This window comes from Pituophis catenifer, unplaced genomic scaffold (assembly GCF_029215685.1).
Source record: "Pituophis catenifer annectens isolate HBS135680 unplaced genomic scaffold, rPitCat1.0.hap2 SCAF_1, whole genome shotgun sequence".
Classification (NCBI taxonomy): domain Eukaryota; kingdom Metazoa; phylum Chordata; class Lepidosauria; order Squamata; family Colubridae; genus Pituophis; species Pituophis catenifer.
The window spans coordinates 66,898,810-66,925,248 of NW_027256881.1; the positions used below are offsets into that span (position 1 = coordinate 66,898,810).

The window sequence follows — 26,439 nt, forward strand, 5'->3', positions numbered from 1 at the left end:
ACCATCCCCCGCACATGCTCGGCAGAGACCCGACGACCAGCTGGCCAGCAGGAGGCGCGCATGCACAGCAGAGCCGAACTGGGGCAATGGTTCACGTGCCCACAGAGAGGGAGCTGCATGCCACCTGTGGCACATGTGCCATAGGTTTGCCACCATGGACATATACTAAACTATGGATTATTTTAACCATGATTTGTGGAACAAACAAACAAAGCTTATATTATATATAACTCTAAAGTATGATTTACAAACCATGAATCATGGCTCATGAAGGATACTAATTTATTATGATTTGGCTACTTTAATACCTAATTATGCTATAAGAATGGCTTGCAATCACTTTTTGAATTTGTGACCATAGTTTTTACTTGTGGACCAGCTTTTTTAACAAATTATGCCCCTCCTTCCAAAAAAATAACATCTTCAACAATTATTTTTTACCATTCTCCCTTCCAAAAAGGAACATACCAGCTTTAACATTGAAACGTTCTCTTCTGCTTCCTGTGTAGGAATATCCTCACCCTGTGCTTCTGAGTAGGAGGAACATTCACTTATTTGCCTGCATGGAAAATAAAATCCAAAAGGCTCAGTGTCTGAAAATACTGAGAATATTTTTGCTCCTGGGGAGGAAAGCTATGGCAAAGTTAGACAGCATACTAAAAAGCAGAGACATCACCCTGCCAACAAAAGTGCGTATAGTCAAGGCTATGGTTTTCCCAGTTGAAATGTATGACTGTGAAAGTTGGACCATAAGGAAGGCTGAGTGCCAAAGAATTGAGGCCTTTGAACTATGGTGCTGGAGTAGATTCCTGTGAATCCCTTGGACTGCAAGGCGATCAAACCGGTCAGTCCTGGAGGAGATCAACCCTGACTGCTCTTTAAAAGGCCAGTCCTGAAGATGAAACTCAAATACTTTGGCCACCTAATGAGAAGGAAGGACTCACTGGAGAAGAGCCTAACGCTGGGAACAATTGAGGGCAAAAGAAGAAGGGGATGACAGAGAACGAGGTGGCTGGATGGAGTCACTGAATCAGTTGACGTGAGCTTAAATGGTCTCCGGGGATGGTAGAGGACAGGAAGGCCTGGAGGAAAGTTGTCCTTGGGGTTGCAATGGGTCAGACACGACTTTGCAACTAACAACAACAATAAAGCCTACTTTGGTTTGGTTGTTTGTTTTTTGCTTTCCCCCCAGTAAACTTACCACAAAGGCTCGTTCTAAAGTCAGAATGATAGGTTTCTAAAAGTTTTTTTTTTTTAAAAATAAGTATAAATAGCAAATATTTGGAGTGAAAGAGGAATTGAAGTCACTATTTTAATCATTCAGAATTTGAGTAATATCAGTGACAGCCTCAGATGCATATATCTGGGCTGTAAATTAAAGAGCAAAGGAGTTTGATGGTAGACAGAAATGAGGCAAAAAGTGAACAAACACTGAGATTTGTGGTGCAGGTTCATGTCTGTCATATGATGTGCAGTTCTTTAGCTAATAATTGATGAAGGAGTGAAGATATTGATTGTATATTGCGATTTACTGTATACTTAGAGAATGGTTCAATACTGAATGGGGAATAAGATAGAGATGTGTTGTCCTTTTCACTGTTTAAGAGATTTATAGCTGTATAAAGAATGCTTATTGCACTTCAGAACACTCATTGTTTTTATATACATATGATATCATGTTGTTTGCAATGAATGTTAGGCAGATTATACGATACCAAAGGGACATACATCTGAAAATTAATGAATCAAAGACCAAGGTACTTTTGTTTGAGGGAGAAAATGGAATGAGTTACTTGCAAAGTATAAATCTGAAAAAATGGAGTTAATAGATGAGTTTGTGAACTTAATAGTGTTTCCTAAAAATAGGAAAATGGATGAATTCTAAGATATGGGAATGCTGGTAGAAAAGTAATAGGGAATATGTGTCTGTTTTTAACAAACTGGATGTCTTTAAAAAAGCAAAAATAGCTGTTTATAAGAATATACGTCTGCCACTTTGTAACATGGAATGGAAAATTTGGTATGTTAGAAGAAACAAAAGTTAAATTGAAATGCAGTCAAAGATTGTGGCTGATAAAGTAAGAATGAATGGGTGCTGAATGAATCTGAATGGAACACAAGAATAACTGACAAGTATGTAAGAAATTTGTTGGAGTGATTTGATCATGTAGTGAGAATTAAGAATTAAATTGAAAAACAAATCTAGATAGGAAGAGTGAATGAGTTAACTGATCAAGAGGGAGACTGTGAAAGTTGTCTGGATAAAGTTCATGAGATTCTGAAAGACAAAGCCATGAGAAGACAATGTATGAATGGAAGTATGACATGGTGGAACCAAGGATGGTTTGCAAGGATAGAAAATATGGAGAAGTTCAGTGATTTGTATCCATGGAAACTGGTTTGGGCTAGTTTTGTCTTTTTTTAACCTAATAATTTTAAATTTTCTGGCGTACTGTTTTTAATCCTTTTTTTGCACTCTGAATTAACACTGTTAACTAAGAAATAGTATGAGAGGTCCATATGTATGCATATAAGAACGGGTCTAGGACAACTCACCATAGCCAAGTTGCCATGGGGCAACTAAATGTTTTATTAATCATTTCATTTAGTTACTTTTATTATTGGTGACCATATTTTCATCGAAATTTTTGTAACTTGTATTTCCGGATTGATTTTCTTTCTTTTATTATTATTGGCCACAGTTCCATTGAAATTAATTTAACTTCTATATTTGTTGAATTGTTCTGTGGCAAGTTGTCCCATATCGAGTTGGCTGTTGCAAGTTGTCCTATTCCATGTAAGAACATGCAGAGTAACTTTTTCCCTTAGCAAGCAGTGGCCATTAATAGTGAAAATCTGAACTGACTGATGGGGATCAAATTTGGCTATCCAATATCATATTCTGCCTACAAGAAGCAATGCTCAAGTAACAAAGGAATGTAGAGATGTCTACACTCTCTTAGGACTACTAAACAACTTCAGATAACTAGGAATTTAACAGAATCTGATGATTCAAATATAGTTTCCCCCCCTCCCCACTTTATTGAAAGGAAAAGTAGTACAGCTTCTTAGCCCAGCTAACATAATGTATACATGTTCCATAAAGAACTGACTTACCTCTCAGAGATAATACCTCGATACAGGAATAGTAACCCATTGATTTTAAGTAATTCAGATCTACCTGAGTGAATAGCGAGCCGAACTTTGAACCTGAAAATGAAGATACTTTGCCTGTAGTTTTTTCCACATGTCAGAGTTTAGGCAGCGTAACTAGTATTATGAGATAAACCCAGGAGCAAAACACAGCACACAGCACGCAAAGTCTTTTATATAAATAACAGTGGTTTTATCTACAGCTAAATATTTACAGACTTATACGTGGTTAAATATCTTTATCATACAGCTACTGATACACGGAGAGCAATTGAGATACACGACGAGAGAATATGAGTATAATGCATGAGGAGAAACACCCTTTAATGCCTTCCCTTATATAGGCAGGTTCTAACCCAGCTTCTAAAAGTGGCAGTAACTCTGCTGCCTCATTACATTGCATCAGCTTCCGGCTGCCTCCGCTTACAGCTTCCCATCAGCTTACAGCTATTAATACTTTACACCCTGACACCACATTTATTTGATATATTGTTAAATAGTATTATCTTTCCTCCCTCAAAGTATGGCCAGAATAATTATACATTTTAAAGACTTTGTAAGTTGGTTTCATATTTTCAAATTCATGCAATTACAGTTTCAAAATGATAGTGCAAATAATTGTCTCATCTCAGAAATTCATAGACTGCCATTGTAGAATTCCCCTAGAGCCATGATGGCGAACCTATGGCATGTGTGCCACATGTGGCACGCGTAGCCATATCAGTGGCCATGTGAGTTCAGCATGGAATTATGGGTGTGGGCACGCACGTGTGCAACCCTCCCGCCTCCCTTCCTGGCACGCGATGGCAAAAAGGTTAGCCATTACTGCCCTAAAGTGAAAATCTCCAATTAAAACTAAGTGAATTAATGCTTTATGCTACTAAATCTCCAAATTTAGCATTTCAATAATACACAGACCTTCAGTGAACTCAATAAAATCTGCCTAAACTACAAATACCTACTTCTGCAAAAATTTTGCTTGTGCTTGGGATAACATTTTTATGCTGCTTAAAATCCCATAATTCTAAGAACGAGCTCTTCTGACTTAAAAACACCCACCCACCCACGCACTCAACTGTGTTTTGGGACTGGTTTTCAAAAGAAGACATTTGCTTTGGGGGCTATCAATTTATCTCTCTTTCGAAGCTTTGCTTTCTTAGCCAGGGGATAAGAATTATTCATTCACTTTAGTAGGAGGGAAGCAAACTCAATTAGCATTTCCAAGAGACTTTCAACATGAAGAAGATTAAAAGCAAAACTGGTGAAGAAATAAGGGCATGGTACTGTCTGGAATCCATTCTTTGTATAAATATTGTTTGAAGCAGAGAAGAATGAAGCTGCAAATAAATTATATACAGGTACCGTAGTTCCAGGAGAAATGGTTTTGAAGTTCAGCTAAATAGGGTACAGAAAGCCAAAGTTATTTCTTCTGCCTTTAGTGCAGAATTTTAAAATATGCTCAAGGGAACAATTCCACTGAAACTCTTGGAGATGGAAAACACAGCTATTTGTTATACTGCAGCAAAACTAACCAACAGCCTGGAATTTTTTTCACCCTTCTGAACAAGCAAGAACAGGATAATTGGCATAGTGGCTCTGCCCAAGTGAACTAAGCCTGAATGGAGGCAAATACATTGCTGAACCACACTGCCCTTTACTGAGTCAAAATTCCCTCCTCTATGCATCTCACCCATTCAGTGCCATTTGTCTGTGACCCAGGTTATGCACAGGAGACAATAATTGAGATCCTCCTTCTGACAATGCATTTTTTTACCACTCTCCCCACTGGGGAGAGACAGCTGAAGAACATCTCCTGGCTTTAGTCTTGAAATACAGGTCATGTATGGTGAGGCTGTGTTGACACAAAATGGCCGATTATCTCAGGGAAATGACTCAGCCCTGGATGCTTCCAGGGTTGCCTCAGTCAAAGAGAAAAAAGCCATGTTTGAAAGTCCTTTGGGAAGCTATAGCTTCCTGCCACTTTTTGATTGTAGAATATATATATATATACACACATCCATATATATATATATATATATATACATATATATACATATACATATACATACATACATACATACATACATACATACATACATACATACATATATATATATATATATATATATATATATATATATATATATATATACTTTTTCTGCTTCTTTTTCACTCCCGCCCCATATGCTCATATGGGACTAGTATTAAAAGTACATTAATAAGTGAGAGGGAGTTCCTAGATCAGTCCTCCTTTGTCTAGTTTGTTTCCAAGCCAGAGGTAGAATGAAAAAAAAATCTGTAAATCTTCTTCTTCTCTTTTCAAAATATGGTTGATTTGGTAAAGAGAACTTAACCCAAGTCAACCTTGGGCCGTTTTGTCTAAGACCAAATTGATTAGTTTATATTGACCAGATGATACCATAGCTTCATCCATGACTCAAGTAAGCATATCATTATGAACAGCATTTTGGGGGATTTACCAATAATCAATCAACAAGTTTGTCTCTGTGTTCCTGTAGCTTATTCCTAGTTTAATACTTCTATTTCCCCTTTTCTCACATTGGGAATTGTTTTGAGACTGAACACTAAAACAGCATTTATCTTGGATGACTGGACATTAGCACTGCCTCTCCACATCTATTATATGATAAAGTGTTTTACTTACATGTGTCTGGCTGTGGCAGTTTCAAAATCCCACATGATGATAGAACCATTTGCACTTGCAGTAGCTAACAAACTGTAACCTTCTACTTTTAACAAATCAAAGCACTTCACTTCAATCCTAGGAGGTAGCTGAAAAATACACAAAGCAAAGGATCTGAAGGACATTGATTGGAAAAGAATAGCTGACCAGAACAGATGGACAATCAAAGACAAACAACACAGAGAAAGGCAACCAAGAGCTTCACAATTCTTTCCAACAATCTTTGTTGATATCCAGATGAACTTATAGAAAGCAAAAATTCGTTTTTTTACTGTTTACTTTTGCTGTGGACCTCAGACACAAATTACTTTCTTAGAATTATTTTTTCTTTTTTCATGTTTTGTAGAACATATCTAGAAATACAATAGTTCCTCACCTCTGCATTTGTGTTTGTGAGATCTGTATCAAGCAGTAGTTGAACATCTGGGAAAAAACCATTATTTTTTTTGACATTGGGAGACAGTTTTAGGGAGATGAGTGGATAGCCTTGTAAAGCAAATGACACAGCTTCAGGAAGTTCCCAAGTTATGGACATGTAAACTTCACCTTGATTAGCCTAGTTGAACAAGGAATTGAAGATTAATTGACAATCAATCTGTTAAAATTTCTAGCTTTGTAAGTTACTTTGCATATTATATACATATTTATGTTAGAGCATTTGTCCCAAGATTAGCAGTAAATGCTATGAACAGTTATACATCTGGACATTTCACGCAGAGTTACCGTTGGGGAGATGGACTCACTTCAAATCAATCATTTATGTAGAATACTTTGATAGTTTTAAAACTGAGATGAGTTTGAGGGCTGCACAACACATTGCTATCATTATCAAAGTCTTTAAGTTTCTGATCAGCACAAATAGTCATGATCAACCAGCAGTATGTCAGAAACTGAATGCAGCATTGGTTAGAAATGTAAGGGGATGCAATCCAAGAGGCAGTTCTGAGCTCAACAAGCTTTTGAGGCTTAATTAATTAAATCAACTCTAACATAATGTCTTCAGGACAAATGACTGAAGTAAACATCTGGTGAAAAACATGTTTCTAGAGTCTGTTCTAAAAAGCCTAAATTAGATTATTAAAAAGATTATTCCCAATAAAAATACCGGTCCTAATATTTAGGAAACATTTTGCGTTCTCATTTAATAGGTAGCCACATGGGGATTAAATACATTTAGCATGCCCTTATTAAATAAATGATTAGGGACTGAAAATAGTTGTGCATCTTCTTGATACATTATTTCAGAGGCTCCAACATGGTGTATATCTGCACTAAGAACATATAAGGTTCATCTTCTCCTGAGATTTCAGCAAGTTAAGATCAAATTGTTTTAGTTTAAAAGAGAGCTGTCAGACCTGCCTCAGCTTGAACCTCTAAGAAAGAATGATGCTTAATTCCATTTGTTGAGAAAGGTATAGTTTCCTAGAGGTCAAGTGAAATACAGTAGTGCAAAACCAGAACTGAAATTCACATGCCAAAATCCTTGAGTCTAACTTCCCTTCCCTTAGGTACCTCCCCATGCTGACCTCCCCAATGCCCAATCAAATTCAAAGATGTTTTCAGAAGGGTTGCTTCAAATGTGAGTTGATGTGCTGCTGTATTCTGTTCTCTGATGTTTGACCTTGAAACCATGTTTTAGCAATCCACTAGTTTCTAGGTTTTTTTCAGGCAGCCAGACTTGGGAAACTAAGCAGCAGGGTGCACAAGGCCGAAGACACCATCCTGAAGGTGACGAATGAGACTTCGTCAAAACGTTGCCAAGGTACTTCCAGTTTTACGTGGGAGAAAACCCGAATAACCAAAGACCTACATATGTATGTATGTTTGTATGTATGTATGTATGTATGTATGTATGTATGTATGTATGTATTTGTTTTCTGAGGTTTTCGCGGGTGTTTGTATATAGGTCTTTGATTTTCTCCCACATAAAATTGGAAGTGTCTTGGTGACGTTTCGATGAAGTCTCATTCGTCATCTTCAGGCTGGTGTTTTCGGCTTCGTGCTTCTAGGAGCAATGTGTGATCGCAGCTGTTTCTTCCTTTTAACTGCTAGTGGGGGTGTGAACTGATTGGGTGGGAGCTTGGCTGTGTTCTGATTGGGTGGAGGTGTGTTCTGATTGGTTGGGGGCTTGGCTGTGCTCTGATTGGATGGGGGGTTGGCTGTGCTCTGATTGGATGGGGGTGTGTTCTTTTTTGAGGGGGCTTGGTTGTGCTCGGGTTAGTCTGAGTTGTAGGGGGATTTGAGCTGGTGAGCTGCATTGCTGTTGTTTGGCTTTGCATTCGTGGTCGTGCCACATCTTCATGGTGGGTGTCAGTCTGCTTCATGTATGGATTGGAGGGGTTTAAAGTGGCTAATGATGCAGCTGTGGTCTGGCTTCTGGTCCGTGGTCATGCTGGTTACCCGAATAACCAAAGTCATATATATATATATATATATATATATATATATATATATATATATGTATATGTATATGTATATGTATATGTATATGTATATGTATATGTATATGTATATGTATATGTATATGTATGTCTCTTTAGCCAGGTTCTACCTACGTAAACCAAGATATTATGCAGCCCTAGTTCAGTGAAATCACAATTCACTAGTTTCTGGGCTTTTTTTTTTCCTTTTTCTGGCAGCCAGCAGACCCTTTGCTGCGGGTCTAACTTCTTGTTCAGTGCTACCAGTCGCTGAATGAATGGTCATTAACCAAGGACTACCTGTAAAAGAGATGAAAAAAGTCTTGATGGGATTAAGAGGATTAGAACCAGAAGTCATAAACAGGATATAATCAATAAAGATAAATAGAATAAATATGTAAACCACTTAGATTTGTGGAAATTTAATTATACTCTAATTGCTTGAAAGGGGACTTAATCTTTGATATATTAAAGCTCTAATTCTATACAGATATATTTGGAATATCAGGATGTAAATACTTGAGAGGAAGTATTTCACAGTGCTGATAACTGAGCTCTACAACGATTCTCTAATTTGGGACTTTCTTGCTATGTTGGGATTACAGCTAACATAATAGCAAACATGGTTGTAGGGTGTTGAAGTCCTAACAAATGTGGAAAGCCATAGTTAAGAGAGACTGGGTTCCTTGACTTTTGAAATTGAGAACAAATGAAGCAAATGAAATGGAAGATGTAACAATCAAAGCTCAAACCTGAACAATTTTGATCATCCCACTGTACTCCAAGACCAGGATCACATGCTTACTCTCACTGGCTTTCAGGTAGACCATCTGCATCAGCCAATGTTCATTGACCGTGATTTCCTTGCCTAAGGGCAAAACTTTAAGTATCTGCCCACTTCCAAAATCCCATAGTTTCACAGTCCCTAAATGTGTAATAAAACAGAAGGAATATCAGTCTTCATAGAAATAACTAATAGCTGCGTGCTACTGACTGCAAAGTTTGCCCTTACCTATATGAAATACATGTGGAACAATACCAATTGTGTGAAAAGTCTATTCTCCAATGCTTTACTAAGGGATATTTGCCACTACTGTACATGGTGCACAGACAATGTTATAAGACCAAAAGAATTCTCAACTGATCTTTATTATGAAACTATGGAGCACAGAAAGCATGATTTATTGAACTAACTTAATGGCTCCTTGAAAAATACAGCAAATTATCTTAAAAGGGTTATTTTAGGGACTAATTATTTCATTACCATCACATGCTCCAGTAGCAAGATGAAATCCATTTTTATCAACTGCTGCACATGTCAACTCAACTCCTGGCCCATGAGCATCTTCAATCTGGTATATTAGCTGTCCTGTTTCCAATTCCCAGACCTAAAATTAAAACAGATTGTACGCAATTCAGCAGACTAACTACCAGGGATTCCAAAAATAACCCAAACAGGTATTACTTTTTTTTTAAAGTATGTATTAAGTCTTAAAATAGAAGAATGAGAAGAACTGATTGAGTTTGAGAAAGGAATACTGAAAATAAGTATTTCAATTTCTCCTTGGTTTAATAGAAAAAATCAGTAATTCTTTTGGGCTTCCAGTTAACTGTTTTCCCCAAATGAAAGAAATGAAATAACTTATTCATCCCGCCTCACCCATCTCTGGGAAAGACAAGTTCCAAAATAGCTTTTAAAATTGCATGTAAGCGTGATAAGAATACCCTAGTTAATGTATTTGTCCAAACTTGGGGGGGGGAATTCTTTTGTTTTATAACCATAAGCAAAGGTGGGTTTCAGCAGGTTCTGACCAGTTCTGAAGAACCGGTAGCAGTAGTAGTTTGGAGAACCAGTAAAATACTACCTCTGACTGACCCCACCCCCATCTATACTCTGCCTCCCTAGTCCCAGCTGATCGGGAGGAAATGGGGACTTTGCAGTATCCTTACCCTGCCACGCCCACCAAGCCATGCCACGCCCACCAAGCCACACCCACAGAACCAGTAGTAGAACATTTTGAATCCCCCCACCCATCATTTATGTAGAATACTTTAATAGTTTTAAAACTGAGATGGGTTTGAGGGCTGCACAACACATTGCTATCATCACTGGTAGTAAAATTTTTTGAATCCCACCACTGACCGTAAGGCTCATAAGGCTTATACTCACCTTTACAATAGACTCAGAACAGATACTTAGAACTTGGTGAAAAACTTTATTGTAAACCAGCACGTTGATACTCCTTTCATGGGTCTGGGGGACTTGTTTAGTGTCTTGTATCATCCGAGTGAGAGGATAAATATCGATGACTGCCGATCCTGGGTATTACAGAATTGCATGAAATCTAGAAAATACTTACGTTTTCATTTCAAATTTTTGATGCCAGACTGGCCTCAAGGAAAAGCACATTGCATGTTCTTGCTACTGCATATAGCTTGAAGGTATTATATGTCCGATCAAATTAAATTATTACTAGGCTTTTGGGCACTACAATGTTGCATTTACTCTTCCAAAAACTTGTTTCATGCACATATTCAAAAATCAAAACTCTTAAAACTTATGCAAGAGAAAATTAGAGATGATTTTTTTTTTATTTGTCTATAGCAAGGACGGGATATTTGACAGGCTGGAGGCCACAGTTCTACTTCCTTTTTTTCCTATTTTACAAATCATAATACAAACATCCTTAGTGCTAAAAAGGGAAAACTTGTGGCATGCAAACTGCAGGGGAAATATCTCATGTTTGGCTAATGCAATAGAATGTGACAATGATACCGTAGCTGAATCCCAGTGGATTTCTGAAAGGTCTCAGATCAGCAGGAAGGAAAATAGTGTAGGAGAAATCTTTTTATGAGAACAAGATGGCATTGTCAGATTTCACACCAGATTGGGCAATAAATCTCTGCAGAGTTCAGCCTTGCATGCAGATATTTCAGGATACAAAAAGTGGAAATTCTGTCTCTGCACGCAAGTTTAGGCATAGAAAATGGGATGCAAGCTATGTTGACTACATTCATGAATCATTGACCAAATATAGCTGAGCTGGTCATCCAGGAAATGATGTTTTTCTGTTATGTGGACTGCCAGATAAAGAGAGAATGTAGGATATACCAGTATCACATCTGCAAAGTAAAAGCAGAATGATCTTCATGTTGCCTTGCTTGTTTATGTACTAGATGTCCACAGGAATGTCTACAGCAGGAGTGTCAAACTTGATTTCATTGAGGGCTGCATCAGGGTTGTGTTTGACCTCAGGGGCTGGGTGGGCATGGGCAGCTAGACTTCACTTGTGTCGGGGGCACCTATGATGGCCTGAGCGCTCTGCCAGTGGCCCTCCTGAGCTCCATTTTCACTGGCAGAGGCCACTGCGGGCCAGGCCTTTGCTATTTCCAGAGAGGCCCTGCAGGCCAGATCTGACCCGCGGGCCTTGAGTTTGACACCCCTGGTCTACAGCATGTATACTTCAATGTTTTGGGGACAGACTAAATACCTCTGATGAATTTCCTGCTCTGCCATAGATGCATTAGTAGTAAGCATCTGAATCTGCAGCTATATTCCGTGGCATGAAAGCAACACCCTCGGTAATATTATCTTTTATCTGTTTTAAATGTTTTATTCGTCTTTTAAAATATATTTTTTGTCTTTCTAGCCAGTGTAGGTATATTTATACATTCAATGTCCCTTGACATGTCTTTTTCTAATTTCAAATTCTAATATGTTGCTTTCTTCATAGCAAAGTCACCTAAGCTTCTATTAAATACCTTGATAACTCTTTGATGCCTCATGTCCAATAATACAATTGAAGCGTGATGATTCAAACTGTGTGCAAAAGCCCATCCTTATTTATACAATAGATTTCTAAAAAGTATTATTTTAATACTTTCAGACAATTTCTCTGAACATTACACAAGTATCCGCTGTCTAAACAATTAACTGCACTGGCAAGATCAGACAGACACAAAAACAATTGAATGAAAATAATGCCTTCAATGTTACACGTTACCAACAAATCCAAGCACTGGCATTCTAAACTCTGCATCATTTATCATCTGTTCTTCACTTCAGTTAGCAGAGTCTTGCTGTAAGAATGGATTATTTTGCTACTGTTTATGAACTGGGAGCCTGGACTTTTGGCTTCCTATGGAAGCCTATGACCCAGAAATGAAATGTCAATTCATAAAATATAATCACAAAGCTTCACATGGAGGAGGAGGAGGATTAGGAGGAAGAAAATGGCAGTTTTTTGAGACTGAGATGTTATCAAGTGGTTTCTTTCACCTGAGCCCAACTGTCAACTCAGAGCAGTACATTGTAAACCTCAAAAATTCGAAACAATAATAAAAAGTTTGAAAGTGCCGAATGACATTTTTGCTGCAACATGACAGCACCAGGCCTCGTACCTCACAAGCCACTCTCTCTGTTATACTCTATTCACCATACAGTCCAAATCTGGCACCATATGAAGTTCACCTTTTTCCAAAATTGAAACAATGCATTTGTGGAGCCTCTGTTTGACTCAAGTGAAGAGGTGAAAAACACTGCCAGGATCTCACTGAAGAAAAAGATATACAATTGTTTTGTGATGGCTTTAAGAAACTTGTCCATTGTTGGAAGAAAACTGTAGCAAATAAAGTGGAAAATTCAGGTAGCAAGAGAGTTCATTTCAAGGATTATTTTCCTGTATCATAAAATATTCCTATTTAAAATAAAAAATTTATGGGGGCATCACTTTTCATACATATTTGTTATCTTCTACAATTTTAGGCAAAATCCGCTGTTAAATGAATAGACTTCCATCATGCAAATTAGTTTTTCTACCATTATTTCCTTGAACAATTGTTCATATGCCTGCAAACTGCTTTGAAGGGCTTAGAAATGTTTTGAAGAATATTTGGAGAAGTTAAGTTCTCCATACTTCAGAGCAGTCAGAGAAACTGATCATTAGGTTAAAATATTATCTTCTATTATCAGAAAAATACTGTTGGTTCTAATCTAGCATATAAGCATGCCTATTTATAATCAATAGCCATATATTTTTCTCATACCCACCTGCAATAAGTGTTCCATGAATATTATCAAATACCATAGCAAAAATCTGTGACTCTCTGAGTGCCCCTTGAGAGTCATGGAACACTTGCATCAATGAAAGCGTCTGGATATCCCACACTCTGAAAATCTGAAGAAATGATAAGAAATAAGATGTGTGGTAATTAATTGCCATAACAAAATGATCAAAATATGTTGTAGTTCCTTGTACTTCCCTGTATAATGCCTCAATATTCAATATACAAAACAAAATGAAAGAATGAGATATGCATACTAGTGTTCTTCCTATTGTTTGCTTGTCCCACCATAGCATATTTATTATATGTACAGTGTATTCTGCTATTCTGTTACACACATTAGAACATACCCTATTGTATTCTCACGATGCTGTGAAAATGAATAGCCCAAATTCAATCAATATCATCCCCAAACTAGATGTCTAGAGTGTCAGATGAGCATTAACCATAGGTACATTGATTTCTTTTGTGTTAGAGAAGAATCCAAGCCCCCTGCCATTAACACACTGCAGACAGAATAGCATCAGACACAACTTGACAACACACATGGACCAGGATTTTTTTCCTACTGATCTGAGACTACAATAAAGATTGACTGACTGATCAGGATCACCATTCTCCACTTCTATGGAAGAGACCAGAGCTAGCCTCATCAGGCAGGAGTCAGCCATCTCAGGTGGTGCATCAGGAAAAATAGAGAATTAAAATGTTGTGAGAAGCTAATTATTAACAACTAATTAACAAGGTCACTGAGAGGAATGGAAAAATCCTGCTTCCAACCATCGTAAACTGAGTCCCTGGGAGAGAGAAAGAATCCTGCTCAACATTTTTATTTTCTTATTGGATAACAGCTATGTGAACTCAATAACATTGAGAAGGGATATTCAAAAAAAGGTGAAAGCAACAAGTTTTACTTCCTCCTCCTTCTTCCTAGCAACCCAGTGCAGATTACTATTTTTGCACAACTAAAATTCAGATTGCTAGTTTTCTTTTGATAGCAGAAAGGTGGTGATCCACACCCAGGTAGATAACATTACAATAAGACATACTTTCCAGCCTGAAAGTATCCAGCCTGTATATAGCAAAAGGCAGTTCTCCTTTTTCCAGATGGGGCTGCAATTGCTGAAGCTTCCTAAGGATATAAATAATGCCTTTCTGATTTAATGGTACCTTGGGCTGAACAAAAACCATTGTTATTTTGCACCTTTTTTCCATACAGTATATGTGAAAATATAAATCAGAAAAAGACTACCTGGGTTTAATCAGATTGGGTTCTTAAGAATATGAATTCTTTTTATTCAGAAGCCATAACTGCCTTAGAAGTCTAATATCTCATTATACTTGAATTTTGGCACAATTTGACAATAAGACAGTACAGCAGACAAAACAAAGTTTCATAATGTTGACTAATTGTGGTAAGAAGTTAGTGTATCATTAATGAACTTGCTAAATAGCCATACATGGTCTTCATGTTGTAAAAACCATGCTGATTGCTGTATTCACGAGGTATAATTAACACTTCTCATAGGGCACTGTTTAAGCCAGAAGCAAATTAATAGATAATAGAAGACATAAATACATTCCCGTACCCTGAGCAACTGTGATTATATTTTGATAGGACTGTAGTTCTTAAAATATTTAATGATAAATACAACTATGCTATATTTATATCCTTGTGAAATGTCTGGCTTAAAAGCACTTTTATTTGAAAAGGCTGTCTGAAGATCATATGCAATTTATTAAATTGCTAATGTTCTGGGGGCTCTTTGATAAAGAGTTAATCTGTGTAGATGCTGAGTTTATTCTGGTAGCCAGATGGCTACCTATTACTGGTGTAGCTTAGTATTAGCACATCTGCCACAACCTACCTGTTTATGGCACTTTTTTCCCAGATCCAGAAAGCAGATAATGAAATTCATATCAGAATCTAATATGGAAAACATTTTGCATACCGTTAATTTTAGACTAGTCACCTTCCAAATACAATTCACCTTCCTGATTGTCATCTTTAAAGCCCTACAAAGCTGTGAGGGAATTCTGAACATCAAACCATGTCTGAACAAGGTCAACTCCTTCCAGGTCCTGTCCTTTCATGTCTGCCATCTGACAGGCCCTTGGAAGGAGTTGAACACACTCTCGTTCCACAAGGATTCAGTTAATTATGTGCTCTTGGGCTTTAGGAAAGCCTTTGACCCACTTATTCCACCTGGTTTAGGAGGAGAGGATGCTGTAACTGACAGTGGGATTACAAGGAGGCAGGGTAGAACCTCCTGGGATTGAACAGCCTATAAATTAGGAGATGAATTATTTTCTGAACATCTCAATAACTTCCTATCAGTTAAGATAAGAAAAAAGATGTCTGTTTTCCTATTGGTATATAGAAATATACAGTAATTTAACTTTATCTCATGGAATAAAACACAATAGAACATTTGGAAAAAAACAACTTGAAGCTTGTTTTACAGTACACGTGACTTAAAACTTTCTTTTATGCATTACATTTTATACCCAGAATGAGAATTTCCTGTAATTTGGCATGAAACAGATTAAGCAATTTAAATCAATTTAATCAATATTAAATCAAAGTTAGTAATTTATTGCTTTTAAAATCACTTTTAGCTATATTTCTGTAAATTGAAACAAAACAAAACAAGATTATAATATTCTTCTTTTTTCTAAATGGAAAGCTACCATTAAGACCTGAAAGCCCAGCATTCAACATCACCTGTAGAATACAAACTATGATTAGTGAATGAACAGTAGGGTCTACATTAGCCTTCAGTGAAATTCACTCTGAAGTATATTGAACATAGTATTATCAGGTCAAAATGTTGACTCAGTTCTTTTGAAATTAAGGAGAGGGAGCTTTGGGGCAGCATTTGGCACACTATTATAATAGCAGGAATAGCATCTAGCCAATCTTGGTTTATCTTGGAAAAGTTATGCATAGCCTGATTTACAGACTTTGTCTTTATTTTTTTATTATTGAATCACAGACCAATTCCAAAGGCCTTGCTATTCCATAAAGTAGCATTTTGTTCTGCAGCATGTTACAGGAAATTTACCTAGAAAAACATTCCACAAAGGCAATTTTTTCCTACCTTCTACTTGGCTTTCTGTCCTCACTTTGGGATATAGGTTGCCAGCAACTTTTTCAAATATGGACAGTTTTAACCAAGGTTGCTGTGAGCACTGCTGGGAAATGCACATTGCCAGATGCTCAGTGCCAGACTCTCTATCTCATTGCACCTATGCATCAATGGTGGGTTGCCCCCGGTTCGGACCGGTTCACAAGAACCGGTAGTAAAACCAGGGGAGGAGGCCCCACCCACCGCCCTGGATGTCGTCATTGGCGATCTGTGCATGTGCAGAAGCAAGGCGCACACAATCCCATTGTGAACCAGTAGTAAAGGTAAGTAGAACCCACCCCTGCTATGTATGATTGCATGAATTCAGATACAAGGATAGTTGAAGGTTCCAGTAGATTTGAATGGAACATTTGGAGGCGACTATGATAAACTGCCCTTGGGAACTTCCGCAGTATTCACAGCAACAGTACTCACTCTTTCGGTTCTGGAAAAAAAAGCAGAATTTGCCCCGGAGCCCTCCTAGAATCTGCAAAGAGAATCTACTATACATACTAGCTGAGTGCATGGGATATAAGGCAAGGAAGAGCTTTTTAGTTTTAAAAGGCACACTCAAATAAGTATGATAAAGTACATTAGTATATAGCTAAGTCATCATCATTTTTAATGTGAGGTTATAAACAATGAGTGAGAGCCAGTTTGGTGCAGTGGTTAAGGCACCAGGCTAGAAACCAGAACACCATAAATTCTAGTCCTGCTTTAGATACAAAGCCAGCTGGATGATCTTGGGCCAGTCATTTCCTTTCAGCCCTACGAAGCAGGCAATGGTAAACCACTTCTGAAAAAAGCCTTGCCAAGAATACAGCAGGGACTTATCCAGGCAGTCTTTGAGAATTGGGCATGATTGAACGGAAGAAAAGGTACTGCTTATTTCTTTCAAATTATCTAGATTTGTAGCTGAATCATTTTAAGTCTTTTGACATAGCAATTCCTTTGCATACTAACTTAGACATAAGTGTCAACGTCTATAAGATTCTTCTTAGGCAGCGTAGGTATTCAGAACAAAGCATGAGATCTTGGCTCAGGGGAACCAGTGAGATGTGGGAAAAGAAAATCACATTATTATTTAAATCCTACAACTATGTAGTTTTGCTAAGGGCAGAAAACCTTCATTATTCGCTCCAATAATTTCTGAGACCATTATACCAAATGTTCTCAACAAAATACAGTCCAAATTGCCACTAAAGCATGAAGAGGCAATGTAGGACCCTGCAGATATAGCTTAATTACAACTCCAAGCGGCCTTGACAATTGGTTATTCTGACTTGATGCTGGGAATTGCTGCCCAAAAATACGTAGAACGCCTGTGGTAAAAATGAAGAGGTTGAAGCTAAACATACATAAATTGACAACCGTTGACATCTTATAAGCATGGATATGGAGTGTAAAACAAGTATAGCAAATGTATTTTCCCCCCAAAAGAACACTGAAATGAAAACAACTTAGGACAGCAACTATTTAATTAAAATAGAAATAGAATCTTTAACCTTATGCATATTTTAATAATAATTTTCATAGTTTGTATATTTGCTCAGCCTTGTAACCAAATATTCAGGACTTCCCCTTGCCAAATGCAATCAGTTAATAAAAGCAAGGACTCCTCATTTTAACCCTGAGCTACAAACATTCTCCTTTATTGGAGGAAGGATTATAAAATTTGTTCACGATCTTGAGTTATTTCTAAAAATAATAAAGATTGGATTAAAAAAAATATAAAACCATGTTTCAGATATCTTAGAAAACTTTGTTAATCATTTTGATGAATGATAAGAGGAATTGTTCTTAGATTTTCTTAGATATGAGACATTTGTAGCATCCTCTTAATATTGTCAGCATCTTGTCTTGTCTTTTAGTTTAAAATCATGACCGATAGAATTAAATGATGCTGTACAAACAAATGCATAATATGTACTTCAAAGAAGAGGAAAGTGGAATTATACTGCATCTATTTCAGATCTGGAGCCTGTAAGGAAAAATGAGTATTTTATAATTCATAATATTAAAAAGATCACTTTTGACAGAGCATATGGTTTACACTAAGTCAAAGGTAATTCCATACCTTTGCAGTAGAAAGACTGATAATGTGTTGGTCCTTTTCATTGGTGACAATCTCTGTGATACTAAATAAATGTCCCATCAATTTCCCCACTGGTTTGGTGTTGATGTTTGGATGCCATAAACGAAGAATTTTATCTTCTCCTGGAATTAAATGGATCATTTATTTTATTATTTTATTTATAGAAAGCAGTATCTCCCAGCTTGCTGTCCTCCAGATGTGGAAGGCTTCACTCCCAAGTTCCCAGTCAACATGTCTGAAGATCAATAAATCTGGAAAACATCAGACTAGACCAGCCAGAAAGACCTAGAAGTAGAACTAGACCAGCCAGGAAGAAAATACAATGTTTTAGTAATTCATGACTAGTATATATATATTGACTGGTTCATAAGACTGACGAAGCCAACAATGAAATATTGTATTGAACAATATGTAACTATTTTCAGATCTAATTAGAAAATTAGAAAAGGTTTGCTATGATCAGTTTGAGTTACCCATCTGTGTGTGATATGCAGTATACAACTGCCATAGCAGAACATTCAAAAATAAGGACACTCTGGTGAGTTGTTTTACCCTATACACTTTAGCAAAAATAAATTGTTTTGCCTTTCTGTTCCTCAAATGTGAAATGTTGGGTGTTGGTGGATTTTTGTTTTTGTTTTGCCTCTCAAGCTCTAGAACAATATTTTTAATCTATCATAGTGGTTTGCAACCCATCATTTCAGGGTTTTTGTAATGTGGCTTGTTCAGCATTCGGTGAAAAAGCAAACTATGACTAAATAGCAATAGTACTTAGACTTTTATACTGCTTCATAGTGCTTTACAGCCCTCTCTAAGCGGTTTACATATCTGGATCCTCATTTTACCAACTTCGAAAGGATGGAAGGCTGAGTCAATATTGAGCCAGTGAGACTTGAACTGCTGAACTGCTGGCAGCTGGCAGTCAACAGGAGTAGCCCACAGTACTGCATTCTAACTACTGCATCACCATTATTTTCTTATTTTGTAATTTAAAGCCCATATTCTTATCTTGTCTGGTCAAGGTGGCTAACAACCAAAAATACAAATGATAAAAAACAAAATTTAAAACAACAAAATTAAAAACAGAGGGAAAATGAAAGTATCATTAAGATTAGTTCAATTAACATTTGAAATGTGCTAATTCCTGTCAGCAACCATAATCTTGTTGTCAGTCCACCAAACAATTTAATATATTTTAAAGGGGTTTTGGAGGTGAGTTTTTCTTTTCATAGATTCTTTCTTTTCCTGAAAGAAGAGAGGAGGCATCATTTCTTATTCCACTCCAGACAATAAAAAGTTTCTGGACTGATTGGATCAGTCCTTCAATCATATTCTTTGACAATCCACACACAGTGGCACAGGATTATAGCTGTATTGTAGCTGCAAATAGTAATATACCCAGCTCCCTAACAGCCCGGCCCCATTACACAGCAGAAAGTAGCCTACATAGGGCAGATGATACCATTGGTCTATTACTCTCCAATTTCAAATAGAAGCTTGATCATCGGGAGAATGGGATGCTCATCAGGTCACCAGAAACCACCATAGTATCTCATAAGGTTCTATGTGTTATGCAGTGTATTGATCAGGAAGATTGCCATACCCATACCCAGTTCATTTGTTAGGACTAGCTGGCTGTGGTCCATTTAAGTTAGCAGCTTTGGCAGCAAGGCTGAAGTAGCCTTGTATTGCTTTAAAGGAACTTATTATCCTACTGTTCATTATAGGCCCAGTCCCTCCCTAGGAAGGAGGGAGAGTGGCTAACCAAGCACTTGAATTGTTTACTTGAGTTTCAATAGAAAGACTGTATGAAGTTCATTACTGAATTCCATTTAAAAAAAATGGGATTCCCATCCCTCTCCAAAACCTAGGGGAGAAAGCATAAACATCTGGCATGCATCACTATCTAGCCACTGATACCCTAAGACCCAAAACATATTAAATATGGCCCCAGTCACTAAATGGATACCCATCTGATTCATACATTTAATGCATATAGAATAGAAGAGAATAACAGAGTTGGAAGCAGTGGTGGGTTCCAACCGGCTTTACTACCGGTTCTCTTTGTGCAACTGCTTCGTGCGCGATCGCCGCTCTGCGCAAGTGCGTTAGGAATCTGCCCAGCTGAGGTGCGGCAATCCACTCTGCCGCACCTATCAGCTGGGCTAAAAAAGAAGAAATAAAAGGTAAGAATAACATGGGGGCGGGTAGGAGGGCCCATCCCCCCAACAAAGAGAACCGGTTCGGTGACATCATATCGTCACCGATACCGGTTTGGCTGAACCGGGCCGAACCGGGAGGAACCCACCACTGGTTGGAAGGAATGTTTAATATGTTTAATGTTGTCTTCTTCCCTAATAGCATATCCATTGGCCATATTATCTTTGTATTATTTCTGGAGAGCATCTAGATTGGGGACATAGTTTTAATATGGAAAAAAATAAGAAGCAACTGCACAATCCCTTGCATTTTTCAAGAATTCATAGAATTGTCTTAGAGAAATCAATGTTACTCTGAATGGGGGCTTGATGTGACACAGAAGACTACATAATAGCTTTGAAGGCCATCAAACTTCCTAAATATTAATTATATTAATCACTTTAAGAATTTGTTAACATGAACGAGAACAAATGCACTATTTGTCTATCCCTTGCCACACCTCATAATTCTTCTGGGCATGATGACTAGATTAGAAGACACTTCAAGTTTTCAACTGAAAAAAAACCCATTAAGTTACAAAGGCACTCATTTTTAGAAAGTTGTTTTCAAAAAAAAAAACCTTGGATAGGACAACAATTTCTCAGAGCTGCAAAACTGCCACAGAATACATTTTGGAACAATTTTTACTAAACATTCCAGCAAATCTCACTTGCTTTGTGCATCATATACGTCTCTTATAGCTTTCCGAAACCAAACTTCATGCAAATTATTTCATAGTTAAAATTTATTTACTTTATCATGCATTTTCTATTAATCAACAAATGTCTCATTTTCCTCACATCCATTCATTTCTCAGGGACTTGCGGAAGGGCAAAAAATATGGTTTATATCAGCAGTCCCCAACATTTCCGGCTTGACAGACCAGCAGGGGGAAGCATGGTTCTGTGCTCGCGGCAGGCACGCATGCCCACTGCTGGCGTAAGTGGAGCTGTGTGCATGTGCGTGCTCGCCTACTGCTTGCATGGCCCAGTTCCAAACAGGCCACGGCCTGATAGTGGCCTGCGGCCTGGGGGTTGTGGAATCTAGCCCAGCCTAAAGTTGTAATTTACTTACAAATTCTGCTCACTGTCATTCCTTACACCCTTACAGTCAAAATTCAGCCAAACTCATTCCTGGTACAGTTAAGAAATTAATTTGCCTGTACTCTTTGTATTCACTCTTTCTATCTTTCCCTTTATATAGGAAAATAACATTTTTCCAATCAAAAGGCACATATACATAGACAGTCACCAATAACTAATAATAACAAACCGAACCCAAATTTTAACATTTCTCCCCCATCTCTACCTGTAGCCTGACCATTTTTCAACATTTTGACAGAATTAACTCCTTTTTCCTTACTTTTTTTCAGATGCTAACATTTACAGAATTTCTTTCAATTCTACTCTTTGAACTAGTACAATCATCCCCATAAAATCTTTAAAATATTTTTTCTGACACGCCTTTCCTCCAAATCCATTCCAATGATTTAATATGCCATCAATTGTCCTATGCAGAACTAATTTTGTAATCCTTTGAAGCTATTTTTGCTTGTTTTAATATCTTGCAAAGACAGAGGCCAAGTTGGGGGAACAGAATTAACGATTTTAAGAAAAATTGTAGTTATGTGAAAAGTGACTTGTTGCAAAGTAATAGCAATAACACTTAGACTTATATACCACTTCACAGTGCTTTACAGCCTTCTCTAAACAGTTTACAGAATCAGCATATTTTTCCCAACAATCTGGGTCCTCATTTTATTGATCTCGGAAGGATGGAAGGCTGAGTCAACTTCGACCTGGTAAGACATGAACTGTCAAACTGCTGGCAGCTGGCAGTCAGCAGAAATAGGCTGCCATACTATATTCTAACCACTGCGCCACAACAGCGCAAAGAGGGAACATCTTCTGCCTGTAGAATGGGGTGATATATCTGTAACAAATAGATATATATCCCTAAGGAAGAGTGACTGTGTATTTTAAATGTGTCAGTTAACTATTAAACTAATGGCTTAATTAAAATACAGAGACTTGGAGACTTTCTAAGGTGTGGTAATTGCTCACATCGAACCACACTTGCCTCCTGGCTTTTTTCTCTTCCCCTAGCCCCAATAAATATATTTATTCAATACTTGATTGTAATCAAAAGGCTAAGAGGCTAGCACACATTTATTCAGACCTACAAGGTCCCTTCCAATTCTGTTATTCTGTTAAAGTCTGAGCTTAACCTTACTTTTCTTCAGAGTTTCTAAGAATGTCTCAAAAAAAACCCCTCCCCAGGAGCCGAAGTGTTATTTACTCCACTGGTCAAAACCTCAAGTTGAGTTACATCTGTTAAGTGAAAAAAGTGATTCTAGAGTTCCTACCTAATACCTAGTTTGGTTCTGCATTACAATGCTGGATTGATACTGCCCCAGATATCTGTGGAACTCCCACCTTGGTGATGTTCTAGAAATCTTTAAATCTTTAGCTCTTCTCCCAGGTCTTAGGACAGAGTGCTTTTGGAGCCCTGTACTGATTTTGATTCTCTTACAAATAGGAAGACTTACCTGTACTAAATGAATATTTTGCAGAAGCAAGATGCATTCAAGATAATTACAAAGACTTTGAGATGAATGCAGTTTACTTACCTCCTGTAACAACGATATTGGCTTTTACACAATACGTGAAAGTGTTAACACCCCTCGGTACTGAAAATTCCCTGACAGGTCTGTAATTGTAACAAGACATTTGATCATGCAAACACTTAAGTATCAGTGATTCTTGCCAAATCCATAGTTATATGATTGTAGTCCTGGGAAGCTGATTTCAGAATCTAAGTCTATAGAAGACTTTATGCTAGGACTCAAATTTCTATCAGAGATGCAACCAACAACATCACTTGTATGATATTTCAAACAAGAAGTCACTGAAGGTAGCAGTTTTCAACACAAGCAAAATTATAGTGAGCAGAAAGGAAGTAATCTATGGATGTTTGTATTTTTTAAATCAAATCAGAACCAATTGTAAACACTACTTGGTAAAGAGATTATTATATGAACAATCTCTTTGTTGGGTTTTGGATAATAAAAATTCATATTTTCAGCAGTCACACTGTTTGAGTTGGGTGCCTTATAAAAACACAAACAAACAAACTTACAAATTGTCTTCAAGTCTTTTCAGGTCATCCAAAACCAACGAATGAATGCTATCCAATGAACAGGATCCAAAACAATTCAAAGCTTGAATGTATTTTACTTTTATAACCCAGTCATCATGCAGTTTACGTTTTATGCTAGAGGTGATAAAATGAAACATTAATTTAAAAGACACATCTGGTTATATATATATCTGAAAATGAGTTTTAATGTTGCTGCACTGGTCCTCAAGGGGCTTAGTTTTAAGACTCAACCACCTTAGTAATCCTCCTCTGAACTCCAATTTGTCATTGTGCTTTTTGAAATGTGATGTCCAAGACTGACACAATATTCCAAGTGTGGTTTGACCAGGGCAGAGTAGAATGGAACATTTACTTACTGGACCCAGTATTTGACTTGGACCTAGCATTTGCTTTTTTGCAACTGCATCACACTGCTGTGATGGTCAACAAAGTCATCAAGATCTTTTTATATGTACTATGCCAAACGTTAGAATGTCTCTTCAACTTCTCTCATCCCAGTCATTGAGAAAAAATTCTCAATGAATTCTAAATTCATTTTTCCGTCCAAACTAAAGTGGAGCCATTAACATTATTTAGATCAGTCAACTGTGAATCTATTGCTGTGTGAACAAACAGAAAACATGACTTTGGTAGTAGAGCTCAAGGGAAAAAGATATATATTGATATCAATATATAGATATATTGCTCTGTCTTCTTTTCTTTCTTTTCTTATTTCAGTTCAGGTAGCTTCAACCCAGGGGGAAAAGAGAACTTCTGGGAGCTTGTGTCTATAACAGGAAAGTAGGGAGGATTTATGTGTAAATGTTCTAGGGGAAATGAATAAGAAAGAAATATGGACAGCAAGAAAAGCAAAATTGTCTTCCTGCCTGAAGAGGACCCAGCCAGGTACATTTGCTAAAAGTGCAAATGTCAACTCGCAAAGCATCCCTGGCCTGCTCTTGAGTTGCCATAGGCCAGTGGGGATGGGAAATCGGCGAAACTGCACAGTAGCCAAAGACAGATGCACATTCCACGCTTATCTCTCGCAAGACTGTATCCCAGGGTTACCTGTAGCAGCCGGAGGGAAGTGACCTCTACAAACCATGAAATTTCTCCATTGGTGAATGTGATTGATGACACACCCTGGGGGGAGGGGGAAAACAGGGTCATAACTGAAGCGTAAATTATGTAGAGCCAGAGCTGGCTTCACTTGGGAACGTGGCAACATGAAGTTCCTAATGAATAACTGGATCTCTTTTGAAGCTTGGCTCGAGACTCATGATTTAATTAGGGCATCCGTCGGAACCCTAACAGGAAAGTAGGGAGGATTTATGTGTAAGTGTTCTAGGGGAAATGAATAAGAAAGCAATATGGACAGCAAGAGAAGCAAAATTGTCTTCCTGCCTGAAGAGGACCCAGCCAGGTACATTTGCTAAAAGTGCAAACTTATTTCTATTTTTGGAGGAGAAAGCAAAGGAACTCTCAGAGAAGAGAAGAGGCTGTTAGATAAGACACCTGAAATTATTCAGAAGGGATAGAGAAGTGGGGAAAAAACATTTAGCAAAGGTAGACACATGGAAGACTCTGATCCAAACAGCAAGAGTATCAGGAGGTACAATGGAACTCAGAAACGGGTATAAGGTCTTCCTCTAGAGGACAATTAAGAATCAACATGTTCCACTGAAGACTCTGCTGAGATCCAAAAATACCATATCTAAGAATACCATATCTAAATCATATTCTCTGATTTATTAAGCTAGTAACTCTACCAAAAAAGAAGACAAAGTTAGTTTAACATGATTGATTGGCAACAAACCTGTGCTGGCTTCTGTTAATTTTAGGAAATGCTCAAAAACATGCTACTTGATCATCTGTTTAGAAGACCTCACCCACTGTAGAAATCAAGCAAACAGGGTGGTGTTCCCAGGTCCTCCTTCTCCTCTCAAAATTCTTTCTCTCCTTTATTCATACCCAAACACAAGATTTCTATGTTTCAGTTCCTAAATTTTTCTGCATGTATATCTTTTTTTTTCTTTACATGCAACACCCCAACCTTTTTACAACAGTTACTTTGGAACTGTTTCTTTTGAATGAACTTTTCTCCTTCTATAGTTATGAGCTAATTGTATCATCTCGCCAAATTTCAGTGAAGCCTATTATTCTTTTAAATTGCATTTGAGATGTTAGACAATGGAAATGGTGATGCTATGTATATAGCATCATTTTTCTTCTTTAATGGCCATTTTAAATTACACTTCTATTAAACGTGCTATGCCATATTTATAGATGTGTTCCCACAACTCACTGATGGCAGTATTAGCTAGATACTCTTTATAACATCTTCATGAGTATATGTTTTCTTGTTCCCCTCTTTTTAAATGGAAAAAGCTTGTCTGTTGTAGCTGCAGTTTGTATTATTTAATTGTTCTTCTAATAATGCAGGATTTAAACTATGGAATTTATTGCCACTGAAGTTGAGATTCCCTGTCAATTTAGGGAATTTAAATGGGAACTGGGCAAATATTTGGGGAATAGGGC

At 37.4% G+C, this 26,439-nt stretch overlaps 1 protein-coding gene across 1 annotated transcript in view; it reads right to left on the bottom strand.

Annotated features, from left to right (window-relative positions):
- Positions 1 to 26,439, bottom strand: part of WDR64 (WD repeat domain 64) — a 59,694-nt gene that overhangs the window by 18,820 nt on the left and 14,435 nt on the right. The window contains exons 8-20 of the mRNA XM_070950648.1: positions 23,902 to 24,036; positions 23,393 to 23,472; positions 18,547 to 18,686; positions 16,443 to 16,533; positions 15,210 to 15,268; positions 13,328 to 13,454; positions 10,448 to 10,596; positions 9,542 to 9,665; positions 9,030 to 9,202; positions 6,234 to 6,413; positions 5,819 to 5,946; positions 3,118 to 3,210; positions 469 to 559 (exon numbers count right to left, since the gene is read on the bottom strand). Coding sequence (XP_070806749.1) covers positions 469 to 559; positions 3,118 to 3,210; positions 5,819 to 5,946; positions 6,234 to 6,413; positions 9,030 to 9,202; positions 9,542 to 9,665; positions 10,448 to 10,596; positions 13,328 to 13,454; positions 15,210 to 15,268; positions 16,443 to 16,533; positions 18,547 to 18,686; positions 23,393 to 23,472; positions 23,902 to 24,036 — 1,570 coding nt within the window. The remainder of the gene's footprint in view (positions 1 to 468; positions 560 to 3,117; positions 3,211 to 5,818; positions 5,947 to 6,233; positions 6,414 to 9,029; positions 9,203 to 9,541; positions 9,666 to 10,447; positions 10,597 to 13,327; positions 13,455 to 15,209; positions 15,269 to 16,442; positions 16,534 to 18,546; positions 18,687 to 23,392; positions 23,473 to 23,901; positions 24,037 to 26,439) is intronic.